The 17,145-nt window shown below is 36.4% G+C and overlaps 1 protein-coding gene across 6 annotated transcripts in view; it reads right to left on the reverse strand.

The window, feature by feature from the left end:
- MAPK10 (mitogen-activated protein kinase 10) overlaps window positions 1-17,145 on the reverse strand; it is a 513,930-nt gene that overhangs the window by 14,749 nt on the left and 482,036 nt on the right. For all 6 annotated transcript variants that reach the window (XM_006867739.1, XM_006867740.1, XM_006867737.1 and 3 more), the window contains 2 exons: window positions 10,273-10,336; window positions 5,499-5,576 (listed from right to left, as the gene is read on the reverse strand). In XM_006867739.1, the coding sequence (XP_006867801.1) occupies window positions 5,499-5,576; window positions 10,273-10,336 (142 nt within the window). The remainder of the gene's footprint in view (window positions 1-5,498; window positions 5,577-10,272; window positions 10,337-17,145) is intronic.

Here is a 17,145-nt window from a genome sequence, read left to right on the forward strand (position 1 = left end):
GCTTCAAAAATTTCAGGAAAAATTACATTATCTTTCAATTCCACATTTCCACAAACTGTTTAGTGTCTCCTGTTATGTGTGTGTTAGAGTGTATGTGTGAATTAAAAAAAATATTAGGATGACAAGAATGGAAAGATACTAGAAAAAACTTTAAAAGTATGTGTAGCCCCTGTTTTATCTACATGATACTTTCAATATGATCTTGTTTAGGTTTCAATTCTTTATTATTATTATTAATTAGATCAGTGAATCTGAGGACACATTGCCGTGTAAGTAGGTGAATGCATATTTAAAAACAAAAACACCTGGAAATCTTTATCTTTGATTTCGAAATTTTGAGACACGTGTGCCCATCCTGATGTTAAACACCCTTATCTTACAAAGTCATTATTACTTGGTGGTGGTTAAGTGCCGTGGAGTCTGTTCCGACTCATAGTGACCCCTGCATAGGGTTTCTGAGGCTGTAAACCTGTACAGAAGTAGAAAGACTCATCTTTTTCCCGTGGAACTGCTGGTAGTTTCGAACTGCTGACCCTGAGATTAGCAGTCCTGTTCATAACTGCTGCGCTACCAGAGCTCTTTCATTATGACTTATGTGAGTCTTATTTCTCATTTCTCTGGTTGAATGAGGATGGTGAACAGAATGAGAATTTCTTGAACTGATATTCTACATGCATTGTAGCACAAATGTTCTATAGCAAATGCCTTTAGAGGAAAATTAATTCCTTTCATAGATAGATATTCCCTTAGAAGCCTTTACAAATCAACTTCAAAAGCAGACAGCTATGCTATTCCTGAAAGTAAATCACTATGCAAGTAAAATAAGATAGTCAAGGAGAGTACAGTCATTTAGAAATGTATCAGAAGTTTAGATTACTTATTTATATACAATTCCATCCATAAATTTCAAACCTACATATTATCCTGAGAATGTACATTTAACTACCTATGTATATGTTTTAAAATATCACTAAAATGTGGGTTTTGAATTCAGACTCATTCTGTCACTGAGAAACTGCATAATCTTATTCCATAGTTTATGGGTTCCCAATATTGCCACAACTGATTATTAAAAGACTCCGTATTTTAATATTACTTTGCTTTTTGCTTGATGTTTGTAAAGTAAAATATAAACAAATATTAATGAGAAAAGATTACTATAATGAAGAATGCCAAAAAAGCTGACTGTTTAGAAGTTTTCTCAGTAATTCCTTTCCAGCAGAGTTTACGGCACATACAGATGCACACATCAAGTGAGGTGCTAGTAAAAGTTTAGCAATTGGCTCTCTGGGGGGCGGAAAAACACTCCAATTTGTAGACTCTGCCACTTCCTATGTTGTAAATATTTCCTTCATGGCCAATTTGAAGTTATTGACATGAGGTCAGTGAACTTGAACTAGGAGAACTCTTGTGAACAAGTAGCGTTTATTCCAGCACACGGCTGTCTTACAGCCTCTAATGTTTGGTCATGTATAGATGCAGATATGCATACATTTTATTGTATATATTTACTATATTATATATAACATATATAATGTTGTTATTAAGTGCCATCGAGTCTGTTCCAACTCACAGCAACCCTGTATAGGGTTTCTGAGGAGCAGCTGGTGAACTTGAATTACTGACCTTGTAGTTTAAACTGACCATGAAGTTGAGTGCATTAACCTGCAGTGCTACACCAGGACTTCATACAATATGTTGTTGTTGTTGTTATGTGCCATCAAGTTGTTTCCAACTTATAGCAACCCTGTATAGGGTTTCTGAGTAGTGGCTTGTAAGCTTGAACCACCGACCTTGCTGTTCAAAACAACCTTGCTGTCTATTGTACTAACCCACAGTGTCCCACCAGGATTCCATATGATATGTAGTATGCATATAATTTTCAAAATCAAATAGTGAAGAGTTTTTTTTTTTTTTTAAATCATGTAGAAAAATATTGAATCAACAGTCATTTTAATTCTAAATTCAGTTAAGCCAAATAACTAAAGTTTAGGATGCACAGGATTGTAATGACTGAACAACAATTTAGCTTTCACACATACAAGGTTTAACAGCTGTATTTTAGAATTAATCTTGGGAACAGTAAACTAAACAGGTATGCAAGTATAACACGAGTATTTATTTCCCCAAAAGGATGAATTAAATAACCATCTGAAAGCATCCAACATTTATTTTAAGCATGTGCAAATGTCAATAACAACAATTCATATACTTGACACATGACTCATTTACCCTCATGGAGATTAATAGTGTAAATAAATATTTAGTGGCATAAGAACATACTAAATTGCACTGTACTAAAGCTATGTTCTTGCCTTCTATTCTGTCTTTCGCAGTGGTTCCAAGAAACACGTCTGATCAGCAATCAATAAATATTTATCAAGCTACTATTATGTGCAGGGTCTAACTCACAGTGCACAGATGGTGCATGGCATACAAAAATAAACATATATAGGCCTTTCTGACAATGAGCTTACAATTAGTAAAAGGTAATAGGACAATAGGCCCATAGGTAGAAGAGTTCCTATTCCAACAGGAAGTCTTTCAGGGTGAGGTGATATTTGACAAAACAGCACTTTAGAATGGTCAACATTCTAAAAGGTAGAGATCCAGTTAAGAAAAAGAGTAGTAATATAGCACTGTAGAAGGCATGTGGTATAAAAGGAAGTGAAGCTAAAACAGAAACAAAAACCTAATATATGTGTACACTAAATCTCAAGCTGGGATTTTAGGCTACTGGGTTAAGAAAAGAGAGTCACCATTAACAGAAATAAGTAATCTACTAATGGGATGGGAATCTAAATGGAGCCAATGTGTTTTATCTTAAGCACATTAGATCTGAATTGCCAGAAATCTCGTATCTCCTGACCCAATATCATATTTTCCCTAGCACTAGATTATATTCATCATTGAGTAATTTAGTGGAATGGATTCTTTTTCTGGTCCATCCAGGAAAATAAAATAAAATACAATAAAACAACACCGTTATCAACAATAACAACAAAACCCCTGCTATGTAAACTAGTCCTTGGCTTTCACCACCTTAAATGTATTTCTTGCAAACTTAAACAGATACACTTAGTCAAAACTTTGGTCACCTAATCATGTTGTTGTTAAGTACTGTTGAGCTGGTTTAAACTCATAGTGACCTTTGTGAATCCTTGTATAGAGTTTCTGAGGAGTGCCTGGTGGTTTTGAACAGTTGACCTTGTGGTTCGAAGCCCAGTGCTTATCCTATAATGTCACACAAGGAGTTCTAGCATAGCATGAATGAATTATAAATTTATTTATACAGGAAGTCACAAACATGGGTCACAAACTTCCAATTTATGGGCAACTCCTATTTGCCCTTGAATGCTATGTAAATTTGCCCTCAAGTTGAAATGACTGAACCAAACTCTTCTTGAAACAAATTCTTCATCACAATCACTTTAATTCTTGCTACACGTGCAGTTTTGAGCCCTTTTTTTCCCGCTGAAGTAAGGCTAAATAGTAACCATATGCACCTGTTTGAAATTCCACTTAAAGACTTAAAGACAACAGTTAGAAAAAGCTCTCATATGTAATCTGGGACTGCCTGTAGATTACTAAGCAGAATTTTATATATATATATAAATTATAACAACAACAACAACAAAACAAAAAAAACAGAAAGAGAGAGAAACTCTGAAATCTTATTAACACCATGCATCAGCATTTTCTAAAATGTCCACCTAAGGACAAGCTCACTTTTTTTCTTAATGGAACATGGATTTGTTTGACTTAATTGATGAGGTCCTAGATTTTTTCCAACCTTTAAACTTGAAGAAAAATGATAATTTTTTTTTTTTTCCCTTCCCAAGCTTGGTAGAAAAGATAACCACACAGATAGGTCTTATTGTTGCCTAGTAGGACATTTACAAATTGGCATCTCATGTTATTTCAGTTTTCCTTTTCTACAGACTATTCCTATCTTATTAGTTGTAACTTCACTGACTTACTTTTGCCATTCTGCTGTTTTTGTCATTAATAAGTTAAAAGAAAATAGAAACTTCTATATGTATCCATTCTCTTTCTATGTAAGAATTTTGATTTTTAAGGATTGAAGAATCATGATTTGATAAGATCCAAACTTTGCTCCTTACCCAAATATTTAAACCTCGCGTCCTATTGCAGATCACTCATCCAACTGTTTCATGATTAATTTATCTGATGTCTATCATCCTGAGTTTCACTATGACTTTCTTAGTTGCAAGGTTTTTACACAATGAATTGTAAGAATAAGAAAATTTTTGTAGAGTGTGAAAGTATTGAAAACAGAATTTGTGGATCTTTGTATCATCACAGATTAAATATTATAGAAATCAGGTTGGAGCAGAGAGGAGAAGGACAGTGAAAATAAACAAAAAGGAAAATAAACACAAGGTTGGGCTGAGGAATTCCTAACGTCCTCATTTATATGTGGGAACACTGATACGCTGTAGGATAAGCACTGGACTGCTACTCATGTGGCCAGCAGTTCAAACCCACTAGCTGCTTCACAGGACAGAGATGAGGCTTTCACTTCCCATAATAATTGAAGCCTCGGACACCCTACACAGTGTCATGATAGCACTGACTTGTTGGCACCTAACAATAGCATTTATGTGGCCAAGAGGGCCTGTGGCCCTGCATTTTGGCAAAACATTTTTACCTTTCAACCAGCTCATATTAATGTTTCTATAGGATTCACTATGGAGTCCTGGTGTGGCGTTGTGGGACAAAATACTAGACCTCAAGGTCAGTTTGAATCACAAAGTTGGTGGTTCAAACTCACCCATTGTTCCTTGGAAACCTTATACAGGGTCACTATGAGTTGGAACCAACTTGAGGGCACTTAGAAACAACAACAATAAGGATTCATTACTATCTTAAAAAAAGTTCTGAAAGAACGTTTGTGCTAGGTCATTGTTATAGAGTTGTGTGTTGTAAATCCTAAAGCCTCTAACTGTGCTTACAATCCAATGTGGAAATTGATTATGTTTATGAGGATATATTTCATTAGGGTGTGTCTGACTCAATCTCTTCTGAGATACAAAAAGAGCAGATGAGGCAGAGAGAAGCAAGCAGAGATGGAGGAAGACAGATGCCACATCACATGAAATTCACCATGGAACAAAGCAATAGACTTTCCCCCAAAGTTGACAGAAAGAGAAAGCCTTCCCCTAGAGTTGGCACCCTGAATGCAGATGCCTAGCATTCTAAACTGTGAGAAAATAAGTGTGTTTGTTTATGTATGCCATGTGCATGTGGTATTTCTATTATAGCAGCACAAGGTAACTAATACAGTCGTGTTAACCAGAGCAATCACAATGAATGCCACAGTAAAGATCTAAGGGGACAAAGCTGAAATCATCATAGGGAAACAGTCATGTGATATTTGTGCATGTGCTCTGTAAGCAATGTTATTAGTTTTCTTCTCAAAAGCCAAGATAAACACCTGGGTATTGATTTATTGTTTATTCACTGAGAGTGGGTACCTGAAGGAGAAGGCTGTCCTTTTACTACACCATTTTTTGTCTTTTCTTCTGAATTCATTACTTCCTTGTAGATAAGTTCTGTAAGAGAGAGTTATCAATGTTATAAAAAGCAAGTGTGTCCTTATTCCATAAGGAAATTCATTAAGTAATGACAAAAATAGCATTTTGATGGGGGTGAGTAAATTCAAGATCAATTGTGACTTTTCTCTTCTTCATTTCTGTGCAATTAGCATAGAGTCCGGTACAAAGATGCTCAATAAAGCATTTAAATAAATATAAAGAACAAAGAATATATATTGTGATTTTGTTCTGATTTTTTTTTTAAAAGGGAGGGTCCTGATGCATTTTAATTTTATTTCTTATAGTTCATTGGCCATGCTATGTTTTTTGTTTTTGTTGTATTGTGTTTTTCGTGAAAGTTTACGTAACAAATTAGGATCCCCTTTAGTATTTTTAGACAAAGTGTTCTGTGACATTGGTTACAATTTTGATGTTGTATTAGCATTCTCATTGTTGCCATGCTTTGTGTTCTATTTCCACTCATCTAACTTCTCTTCCCCTCCTTCCCTTCTCACCTTTGTTATTGGGTTTGCTGTTTGTCATTTATTATTATTTCACATTTGTTATTTCTTATTGGGTTGTTATTGTTGGCTGTTGGTGCATTGTTCAAGGAAGTACATTACTCTATGCCTCAGTTTTTGAAAATGCATTTTTCATTAATACTCACTCCCTAAGAGATGCATATATTCTCATGACATCAAAGTATTACCAATCACCAAAATTTCCCATCTGGTACTTCATATTCTTTCCAGATACCAATCTTAGATTTGTAAATGTAAACTTGTTCAAAACTCAACATACTAAGAAAAAAAAAATAATTCATTTTATTTGTTCTGAAGTTGACATGCCTTTTTAGCTGTTTCATGGCTGGAGTTATACTTGGATGTCTTCAATTTTTTTTATTTTATTTCCTTTAGCTGAGTAACCATTCAGCCCTGCATTCTTGCTTTGCAATATCTTATGATTTACATAACATCCTTTGCAGATATTTCTTTCTCAATTTTTCCATGCATTAGTCCACATCCTTCTCAAATTATATCATATCACTTACCTACTCATGAACACAAAGAGTGTTCTCCTGTTCCCATCAGATGAAATCAAGAATTTTCCATTTTCACCTTTTAGTTAAACTACTGTTTATAAGGGAGTCCTAATGTGGCACTGTAGGATTAGCACTGGACAGCTAACTGAAAAGTCGGCAGCTCAAACCCACCAGATGCTCCTTGGAAACCCTATTCAAGGTCACTGAGTTGGAACTGACTCAATGGCACTTAACAACAACAACAACACTATTCATAAGGGCTCCTTTTATTTTTCATCGTCTCGAACATGACCCCTTGGCTTATGGAATCTATTTATTATTTTTATGCTACTTTGTGCTTCTTGCTACTCTCTGTTTTCTTGTTGTGAAGTGCCGCTGAGTCAGTTCCAACTCACAGCAATCCTGTATACTGTTTCTGAGGAGCAGCAGCAACATACCAATCTAGATAAAAGACAGTGATTTTGATTTGGAAAATAATGTCTCTTAGGATGAGGATTACTCTCCTACCTCTCACATTTTAACTGAGTGCCACCATAGAAACAAACTAAGAGATGGTTGTGATGAAAGTCATAAACAATGTTGAGCAATGTACAGAAATATCAATAAGGAATCAAAATTGCAGTGATATCATTAGGATTTGCCAGATCCTTTCAACATCTTTATCAATAGTGGGTTACGAGTTGGGCTGCTAACAAATAATGACCAAGTAATAAAATAGCAAAATTAAAATAGGGAGATCCCTGACAGTTAATCAGGTAGTGGTTGCTGTTGTTGTTAAGTGCCACTGATTTCTGATTATAACAACCCTTTTTTAGGGGTTCTGAAGCTTTAAATCCTTGCAGAAGCAGAAAGCCTCATCTTTCTCCTAAATCAGGCAGTGTTAATGGGATACAAAAGGAAGGATGTAATCCTTTTTTTTTTAGTAGGGAGATTGGAAATGAAGAGGATCTAGTTTCCTAAGTCATTCTCAAAAAATGGATTCTGACACCAACAATACATCCAGGACTTCGATCTTGTTGGTAAGTGTTGTTGAGTCAGTTCTAACTGATAGTGACCCATAAGGTTTCCAAGGAGCAGCTAGTGAGTTTGAACCTTCAACTTTGTGGTTCAAACAGACTTTGTGGTCCAGTGCTTTATCCTACAGTGCCACATCTAGAACACAACAAATGCACTTTTATATTACAAGGGTTTTACTGCTTAAAAATGCCACAAATATGCCTTACTGGACACTGTATTTTAACTTAGAGTTTTGTTTTACTTAGTAAAGGTAATTTGTGTATTACCTTAGTATCTACTCTAGTGAGGCAAAGATTTGTAAAAGTGGTTATTAAATGATGCACCATGTTGTTAGGTAGCATTGACTTGATTCTGACATATACCAACTCTCTTCACAATAGAACGAAATAATGTCCAGTCCTGGGCCATCCTCACAGATGTTATATTTGAGCCCATTGTTGTTACCACTGTTACAATATCACTTTTGGGGCAGGATCTTCTTCTTTTTCAGACTCTCTGCTTTTCCAAGTAAAATGTTCTTCTCCAAGGACTAGTCACTCTGATAACATATCCAAGGAAAAAGAGACATAGGTTCACAATCCTGACAAGAAAATGTTAAAAATGTCTTCTACAGATGATATGCCTAATGCAATAAATCACTTGAATTATTAATTGCTGTATCCATAAGCAGTGATTGTTAATCCAAGGAAAATTAAGTATTTGACAATGTCAGTCTTTAAAAATTGACCATGATTTTATTTATTGGTCTAGTTGTAAGGATTTTTTTCTTTACCTTGAGGTAAAGTTCATAATGAAGGCTATATATAGGTCATAGTCTTCATCAGTAAATATTCCAAGTTCTCTTTGATTCCAGCAGTCAAGGTTGTGCCATCTGCATATCACTGGTTGTTAATGAGTCTTCCCGGAATTCTGATGGCACATTCTTCTTTTTATAATCTAGCTTCTCAGATTATTTGCTCAACATACAGATTGAATAAGTATGCTGAAAGGATAAAACCCTGGCACACAGCTTTCCTGATTTTAAGCCATTCAGTATTGCCTTGCTGTGTTCAAACAATGACTACTTGTTCTAAATACAAGTTCCTCATGAGCATTATTAAGTGTTCTTGAAGTCTCAGTCTTTACAATGTTATCCATAGTTTGTAAACTCCACAAAACTGAATGCCTTTGCATTAGCTAATGAAATCCAAGTAAATATCTTTCAAGTAATCCAACGACGTATTCCATTAGGCAAATCTGCTGCACAAGACCTTTTGAAAGTGTTGAAGAGCAAAGCTGTCAGTTTGAGAACTAAGGTGTGCCTGACCCAAGCCATGGTATTTTCAATAACCTCATGTGCATGTGAAAGCTGGACAGTGAATAAGGAAGACCATAGAAGAATTGATGCTTTTGAGTTATGGTGTTGGAAGAGAATATTGAGAGTACCATGGACTGCCAAAAGATCTGTGTTGGAAGAAGTGCAGCCAGAGTGCTCCTTGAAGACCAGAATGGCCAAACTTTGTCTTTCATACTTTGGACATATTGTCAGGAGGGACCAGTTGCTGGAGAAGTATATCATGTTTGGTGGGGTGAAGGATCAGAGAGAAAGAGGAAGACCCCCAGTGAGACGATTGGCAAAGTGGCAGCATCAATGGGCTCAAGCATGGCAACAATTGTGAGGTTGGCCCAGGATAGGGCAGTGTTTCATTCTGTTGTGCCCCAACCTCATGGTCAGCAGTCAAATGCTTATCCTACAGTACCACACCAAGACCCCTGTTTTCCTCTTGGTATGCTATATAAAGTGCCGTTGAATTGGGTCCTGACCCATAGCGAGCCTGTATAAGGTTTCCAAGGAGGAGCTGGTGAGCTTGAACTGCAGGCCTCCTGGGTTTACGTGGACTTTGCAATCCAGCCCATTAACCAAAAGCACTATATTTTCTTCATTTGTTTTTCACCTACCAATTTACATTTATGAATTCCTTCAAGGTAGCTCTGAAGTTCCTTCCTCTTAGATCTGACTTTTATATTCCTCCTCATTTGGGCTTGATAATTTGTTCTGTTTTACTTAAATTTATTCTGTCTTAGTTATTACATGATTTCATAATTCTTTGTAAGTTTGACTTATCCGTCTACTTTTTTTCACCTTCAATGTATTCTGAACATATGGTACAACACTTACATTAATTAAAAAAAAAAAAAAAAATTTGTGTATTTATTTTTTTCTTTTCTTACTTTAAAGAGAAAATAAATCATTTAGATACAGGTTTACTATGCAAATGTTCAAGTTTGATAAATCCAGTAAATGAGTATATAAAACTATCTCAGATGCATTTTTAATTATATCCATTTTATACAATAACTTTATGTATTAACATAAATACATACAAAAGTTTAACAAAACTTTTGAATTATCTTGAAGCTTACCCTCCCTATGATAAACACATGTATTTTGATAAGCAGAATTATTTAAAAATACTTAATAAGCATTCATTCCATTCATGATCAAATGCAATAGTGCTATTAGTATGAAAAGATAAGTTTTAGGAGTCTTGAAATCTATCCAAAAATATAACAATTAGAAAATCATCTATCAGTAAATTGTTTTAAAGAAGAAAACTGTTTGGATTTTTCTGAGTTTTAATAAAGCAAAAAGTATACTGTGAGCAGTGGAATCACCTTTCCATTCTTCAATGGTGTGTTCTCTTTCATCCAACTGTTTGTCATATATCTGAGGTGGAGGCTGCAGAATAAAAACAAGGAAAAATATCATGTAATAACTACAATTAAACTCAGTAAATAACATTATGATAAATGGAGAAAAGATTGAAGTTGTCAAGGACTTCATTCTTCTTGGATCAACCATCAGCACTCACGGAAGCAGCAGTCAAATCAAACGACGTATTGCATTGGGCAAATCTGCTACACAAGACCTTTTTAAAGTGTTGAAGAGCAAAGATGTCAGTTTGAGAACTAAGGTGCACCTGACCCAAACCATGGTATTTTCAATAACCTCACATGCATGTGAAATCTGGACAGCGAATAAGGAAGACCACAGAAGAACTGGTGCATTTGAACTATGATGTTGGAGGAGACTATTAAAAGTACCATGGACAGCCAAAAGAACAATTAAATCTGTGTTACAAGAAGTACAGCCAGAATACTCCTTAGAAGCCAGGATAACCAGACTTAGTTTCTCATACTTCAGACATGTATATTATCAAGAGGGAATAGTCTCTAGAGAAGGACATCATGCTTGGTAAAGCAGAGGTTCAGCGAAAAAAGAGGAAGACCCCAAACTAGATGGATTGGCACAGTGGTGGCAGCAATGGGCTTAAATGTAGCAATGATTGTGAGGTTGGTGCAGGACCGGGCAGTGTTTCATTCTGTTGTGCATAGTTTGCTCTAAGATGAATAAGGTTGCTATGAGTTGGGACCAACTTGATGGTACCTAGAACAATAACAACACAACTAAACTCTTATGTTTCATGAGTTGTTGTTGTTAAGTGCCATGCTATCCATTATTTTTTTTTAAAGCTTTTATTGTGAATTGAGTGATAGTTTACATGAGAGAACATCAGTTTTGTACTCATCCTATCATATTTAGTTTCATTACAACGATCACAATCTCCTCCATGCATCATCATTCAACAATATTTGCTCCTATTCCCTCTGGTGTTTTTTTCTTTTTGGTTGTTGTTGTTGTTTGGTATATAATGTATAATCATTTAAGCAACCAAATTCTGCAAGCCTGCCTCCTGGCTGCCAACACACAGCCTTTCTTTTTTCATCAGTCTATAGTCCTCAGCTGCTCCCTGTCTTCATGTCCTCATCTCTGTCTCCATCTCTGGTGTCGCTGCTTCTCTGCATAGGGTCCCACATTCTACTTATGTTCTTCTCCCTTGATGGTGCTAGGGTCCTCTGTTCCTGGACTGTAAGATTAACTACTCCCCAGAAATCAGAATCTTATATAAATTATAGGGCAAATACCCTGGTGAAGAAATAAAAATTTTTCCACAAACTTAGTGCAGAGTCACTTATATTCCAATATTTGTGCTAATAAAATAAGGCATATCCTGAGTGCTCACTTCCCAACATCTTGAATCCATGTCTAATTAACCTATAGTTGATCTTTAAAAAACATACAAGACCCTTGATTATAAGGACCCAGAACTACTATTTACTCCATTCACTTGCTCTATAGTAGAACCATACTTACACTATTCCAGACTGAAGAGATTTTGTTTCAATTTAGAGGAGTCTTTAATACCTCTCAATAGGCCATAATACTAGTTATCAATGTAGAGAAAGATTTAGATCAAATTGACTTTTTATTCTTCCTGAAGCATCATAAAACATCTTTATTTATAACTGCGAGCTATAGATTTAAGGTCTCCCCACTCCCCAGCCAGGAAAAAGCAGCTGCTATTTGTTGTTTGTACATGCAGATGTGGTTCATCTAGGCACCTCGGTTAACCCCTTTCTGGAAGACTTAAAGTAATAAAGCTCTAGGTCTGACTTATGGAGCCAGCATCCTTGTTTATATACAGAACTCACAGATGGAAAAGGATACATTTGCATGAATCTAGGTGCTTTCAGGAAGGAAGAATTCCAATAGACACTCTTCTCTCTTCTTTCTGAAATCTGCAATTAGGGAAATCTATCATTGTGGTCTAGGGTTGCTCCAAGTCAGGCCAAGCTATACGGAAACAGAACTGATGGAACCAGGTCTTTCCTCTCCCGTGATCCAAGAGAACACAGCAACACTGACCATAAAACGTGAAGGCATTGGGGCAATGAGGCATTGCACATGGGACCTAAGGCAGCCCTTTTCACCATAAACTATAAAGGATTCTCAAATGACAGAAACATTATTATGTAATGGGTGTATCATAAAGTTATTTTTGAGAATCTGTGAAACTGTCTATGTAAGCTAATGCAAATCCAGACTCTGGTTATGTAAAGACACTTTGCCAAATGGCAGGCTTCCTGCTTTGCCTCTTTGTGAGCATGTGTAATGCTGTGGTTAGGTTCTCATCCAAGTGGGCTTGGTCCAGCATCCCTGCAGGACACAATGTGCTCAAGCTCTCAGAGTCCCCCTACACCCCCTAGAGCTCTCTGTGTTGCTGGCAAGTCTTTCTTCTGCTAACAATAGACCCAGCTCAAGATCCTGCATGGCTGGCTTCTACATGCAGTGGATTTTTCCATTCAAGTTTCAAAATTTAACATGGCTCAAGAGTACAGTTTCTGCCAAAGTTCATAAATACCATTTTCTCTTTGTAACAAAGTTATTTTGAGAGAGGTTTGCCTCTGAGCTTTGGAATACAGCTGTTGCTGATGTATAAAATACTAAGTACACAGACTAACCACAAATGAACTGCAAAGAGAGAAAACAAAGGCCTGAGCCCAAGATTTTCCCTTCTAATAAACTAAGAGGACTGCTTTAAATATATTGTCATTATAGTTGCTGTTGAAAGGGCTCTGCAAATGGGTGACATGTTCATTTTAGTTTTTGAAGAGCAAATGTAACCTGGAGTAGCACATTCACTTCAAGATGTTTATACATGGAACCAGTGAGTTGGTTTTAACCTTGTACTATGCTGGACTAGTTTAGTGAGCAAAAGAAAATATTTAAAAAAAAAAAAAATTGGCCAATATTACACATACACACACACACACACACACACGCACACGTGCTTGTGCAATGATGGTCCCGGATGTCCTTTACTTTCATCTGTTAAAGAGAACCTGGTGCTTTATTGCTTAGCATTTCCATTTTCTCAGCTTCTTAAAGAAGACCAAATTTCTCTTACCAGGTGGCTACCTAAATAAAAAGGAAATGAGGAATGGGGATAAAAAAAAAATAATACATGGAGATGTCTTTGAGAGAGTATTTAAGGGGTGTGTATCAGATTAGAAGTGATACATTGACCAAGAGGCAGTTGTTAGAACAGAACAAGGAAACACTGAATGGCTTAAAATCAGGAACTATGTCCTAGGATTGTATCCTTTCAATATACTGATTCAATCTGTGCATTGAACAAATAATCCCAGAAGCTGGATTATATGAAGAAGCATGTGGCATCAGGATTGGAGGAAAACTAATTTAACAACCTGCAATAGGCTGATGATATAACCCTACTTGCTAAATGCTAAGGAGACTTGAAATACTTACTTTAGAAGATCAAAGACTACAGCCTTCTGTATGGATTGTACCCCAATGTCAAGAAAATAAAAATCCTCACAACTGTAACAAAAACTAATGTCAGGATGAATGCAGAAAAGATTGAAGTTGTTGTCCAAGACTTCATTTTGCTTGAATCCATAATCAATACTATTGGAAGTAGCAGTTAAAATTCAAATGATGTATTGCATTAGGTAAAACTGCTGCAAAAGTTTTCTTTAAAATGTTATAAAGATGTTAGTTTGAGGACTAAGGTGTACCTGACCCAAATCATGGTATTTTCAATAACCTCATATGCATGTGAAAATTGGACAATGAAAAAGGAAGACTGTAGAAAAATTGATGCATTTGACTTATGGTGATAGAGAAGAATATTGAAAGCACCATGGGCTGACAGAAGAACAAACTAATCTGTGTTGGCAGAAGTACAGCCAGAATGCTCCCTATCAGCCAGAATGGCCAGACTTTGTCTCTCATACTTTGCGTATGTTATCAGGAAGAACCAGGACATCATGCTTGGTAGAGTGGAGGGTAGGTGAAAAAGATGAAGACCCGGAATAGGATGGATTGACATGGTGGAAGCAGCAATGAGCTCAAATTTAATAACAATTGGGAGGATGATGCAGGAGAGGCAGTGTTTTTTCTGTTGTGTATAGGTTGGCCATGAGTCAAAATTGTACTTGAGGGCAACTAACAGCAACAACATGTATCTTGAAGTCACATAGCTAAAAAATGATGGAAATTACCTGAAACCCAGTTTAAAGAGTTGTTGTTATGAAGTGCCATTGAGTCTGTTCCTACTCATAGTGACCCTGTATAGGGTTTCCGAGGAGCAGTTGGTGAGCTTGAATTCTGTCCTTGAGGTTCAAACTGAACTTGCATTAACCCACAGTGCCACACCAGAACTCCAAATTAAAGAGTTGTTGTTGTTTTAAGTGCCGTCGAGTTGGTTCTGACCCATAAAACACTGTATAGGGTTTCCGAAGAGCAGCTGAGGCGCTTGAACCATTGACCTTGCAGTTCAAAGCAACTTTGCAGTCCAGCGCATTAACACACAGCACCACACCAGGACTCCAATTTAAGGAGTAATCTAGTGTAATTTCTATTATATATAAATCCAAGCTAAGAGGTAAAAAATATTTAAAAGGAACATAATTGTGAAACAAGAAATAGAAATACAAGCCTAAAACAATTCCAGTTTATTCTTACTGTTCACCCCTTTAACTTTCATAATTGCTGTGGTGTGGAGCATAAACTTGTGGGCACCCTACATAATAAGGGGGTGAAATGGTATATTAGCCATCTAGGGTATATTACAATTGGAGGATGGGGAGAATAACTGAAATGTGGCTTTTTTATTTAATTAATTAATTTATTCTTACCACTGGGGTCTCAAAAATTACAGCTGTTCCTTTTGATTCTCTGTCTACAACATCATGTCATCATTTCGTTCCCTTTTCTATATTTTTAGGAATGCAGAACTCAGCTCTAAAATACAGCTCTTGGCAGATAATACATAGAAGAATACAACTCTGCATAATAATCTGGAGTTGAGGAATGTGGATTTTATTGGTATTCTGTGGATTTCTTGCTGCTGGGACATGATCGAAGAGAGTTCTTTAACTAATATTTGTTCAAACCCTTAACTGATTCTTCAAAGGTAAAATTTATTTTCTCTTGTGACTTCACTGTTGTTTTTAAGTGCTGTCGAGTCAGTTTCTACTCAGAGTGTATAGGGTTTTTGAGGAGTGACTGGTGAATTTGAACCATGGACCTTGTGGTTCAAATTGACCTTGCAGTCCAGTGCATTACCCATAGCACCACACCAAGACTACTGTGACTTCATGTATTTAAATAATGCTTCTTTTCCTCTTCACTTGCTGCATTTGCAGCTGTGTGTGTGTGTGTGTGTGTGAACTGGGTGAAAGTTTACATAGCAGAACAGTTTTCCATCCAACAATTCATACACATTTTGTTTCATCTTATTGACAGCAATCTTCACAGTGAAATATCTCTTATTTCACTGTCTACTTGTGTTTCTTGTTTCCGTCCCTCTGAACTTCATCCTTGGCCAAATGCTGCCCTTTGATTCTCAAAGATTTGATTATTCTAAGATGTACTTATCTCTCCATTCTTTGTTGAATAAAATTAATAAACTGTTTCTTTTCCCAATCTATAGGATAATCTTTATTTCAACCACAAAAACAGCTCCACTGTTCTTCAATTTTCAAATCAGAATAGAGAAACTCAGGGAACGTAAGTGCTTTGTTTATGGCCAGAGAGTTCATTAGTGGCAGAATTAGGGATAAAATGTATGGTCTCTCATGGGAAAAAATGGAAAGAAGGAATTCTTCTGAGTTTTGGAAATGGAAATTCAACACAGACAAAAGACTTTCATTAATGGCAAATTCGAGACCGTCACACTGATTTCTTTTCCAATTTTCTGTCATTTTACGCGTGTAGCTAGCTCTGGCAACTATCAGATAGGCAGGCAATCAACACTTATTTTTCTGCATGCTTTTCCTCAAAATATCTTGGACAACATCAGGACCTCTGTACATGTGACTCTTAAAAAGGATGAGAAACATAATAGAAACCTGAGTTGCACAGTTATTCCTTTTAACCATAGTTGAGCCATGAAGTAAAAATCTTTCCACATCAGTCATTTTCTATATCATCTGACTATCACCAAGTTCGTGTTTGTCTTTTGCTTCTTTTGTCCTCATTAACTATGCAATATGGTTGGATTCTATTTTTCTCTGTGTTGTGTTGCCTTCTTGAAGAAGTCATAGAAAGCTTTAAAATAGCATTGTCATTCTGTGTGTGGATTCTCTATTAATTCAGCAGTTGGATCAAAGTAAATGGTATGGTATTTATTTGAAATAGGCTTTATGTTTTCTTACTGATCTTAGCAATTTGATGATTGTCCAAAAATGCAGGAACTACTGTGAGACCTTTCCCTATAAGGATTTTAGTATAAATTAGATTAAAAAAATCATTTAAGAAAATATGCAGGATCATTCCTACCCCCTTGGTACACAGGGTTGACAGGGATGAGCAACTTAGACATTGGCTACCCAAAATGGGGGAGCTACAAAGGCAAGAAGTGACTGGCTTACAAGCTTTCAAGAGGGATCCTAGCTTCAGAGGGTATGGGGGAAGGTAGAATCTCCACTGAGTGGTTTCCAACCTATCTAGAGGGGGCTGATGAAAGGAGATGGGGATGAGATTCTTGTGGTTCAATAATGAATAATTGTTATCAGGACTGATTGTGAGTGTTGCAAATGTAAAGGTAGACATTTTGTGACAAAAGGAGGGGAATGGTGGATCTTGCAGTCCAGGAGCAGAGGACTCTGGGATCATCAAGG

Source organism: Chrysochloris asiatica, unplaced genomic scaffold (assembly GCF_000296735.1).
Source record: "Chrysochloris asiatica unplaced genomic scaffold, ChrAsi1.0 scaffold00109, whole genome shotgun sequence".
Lineage (NCBI taxonomy): Eukaryota > Metazoa > Chordata > Mammalia > Afrosoricida > Chrysochloridae > Chrysochloris > Chrysochloris asiatica.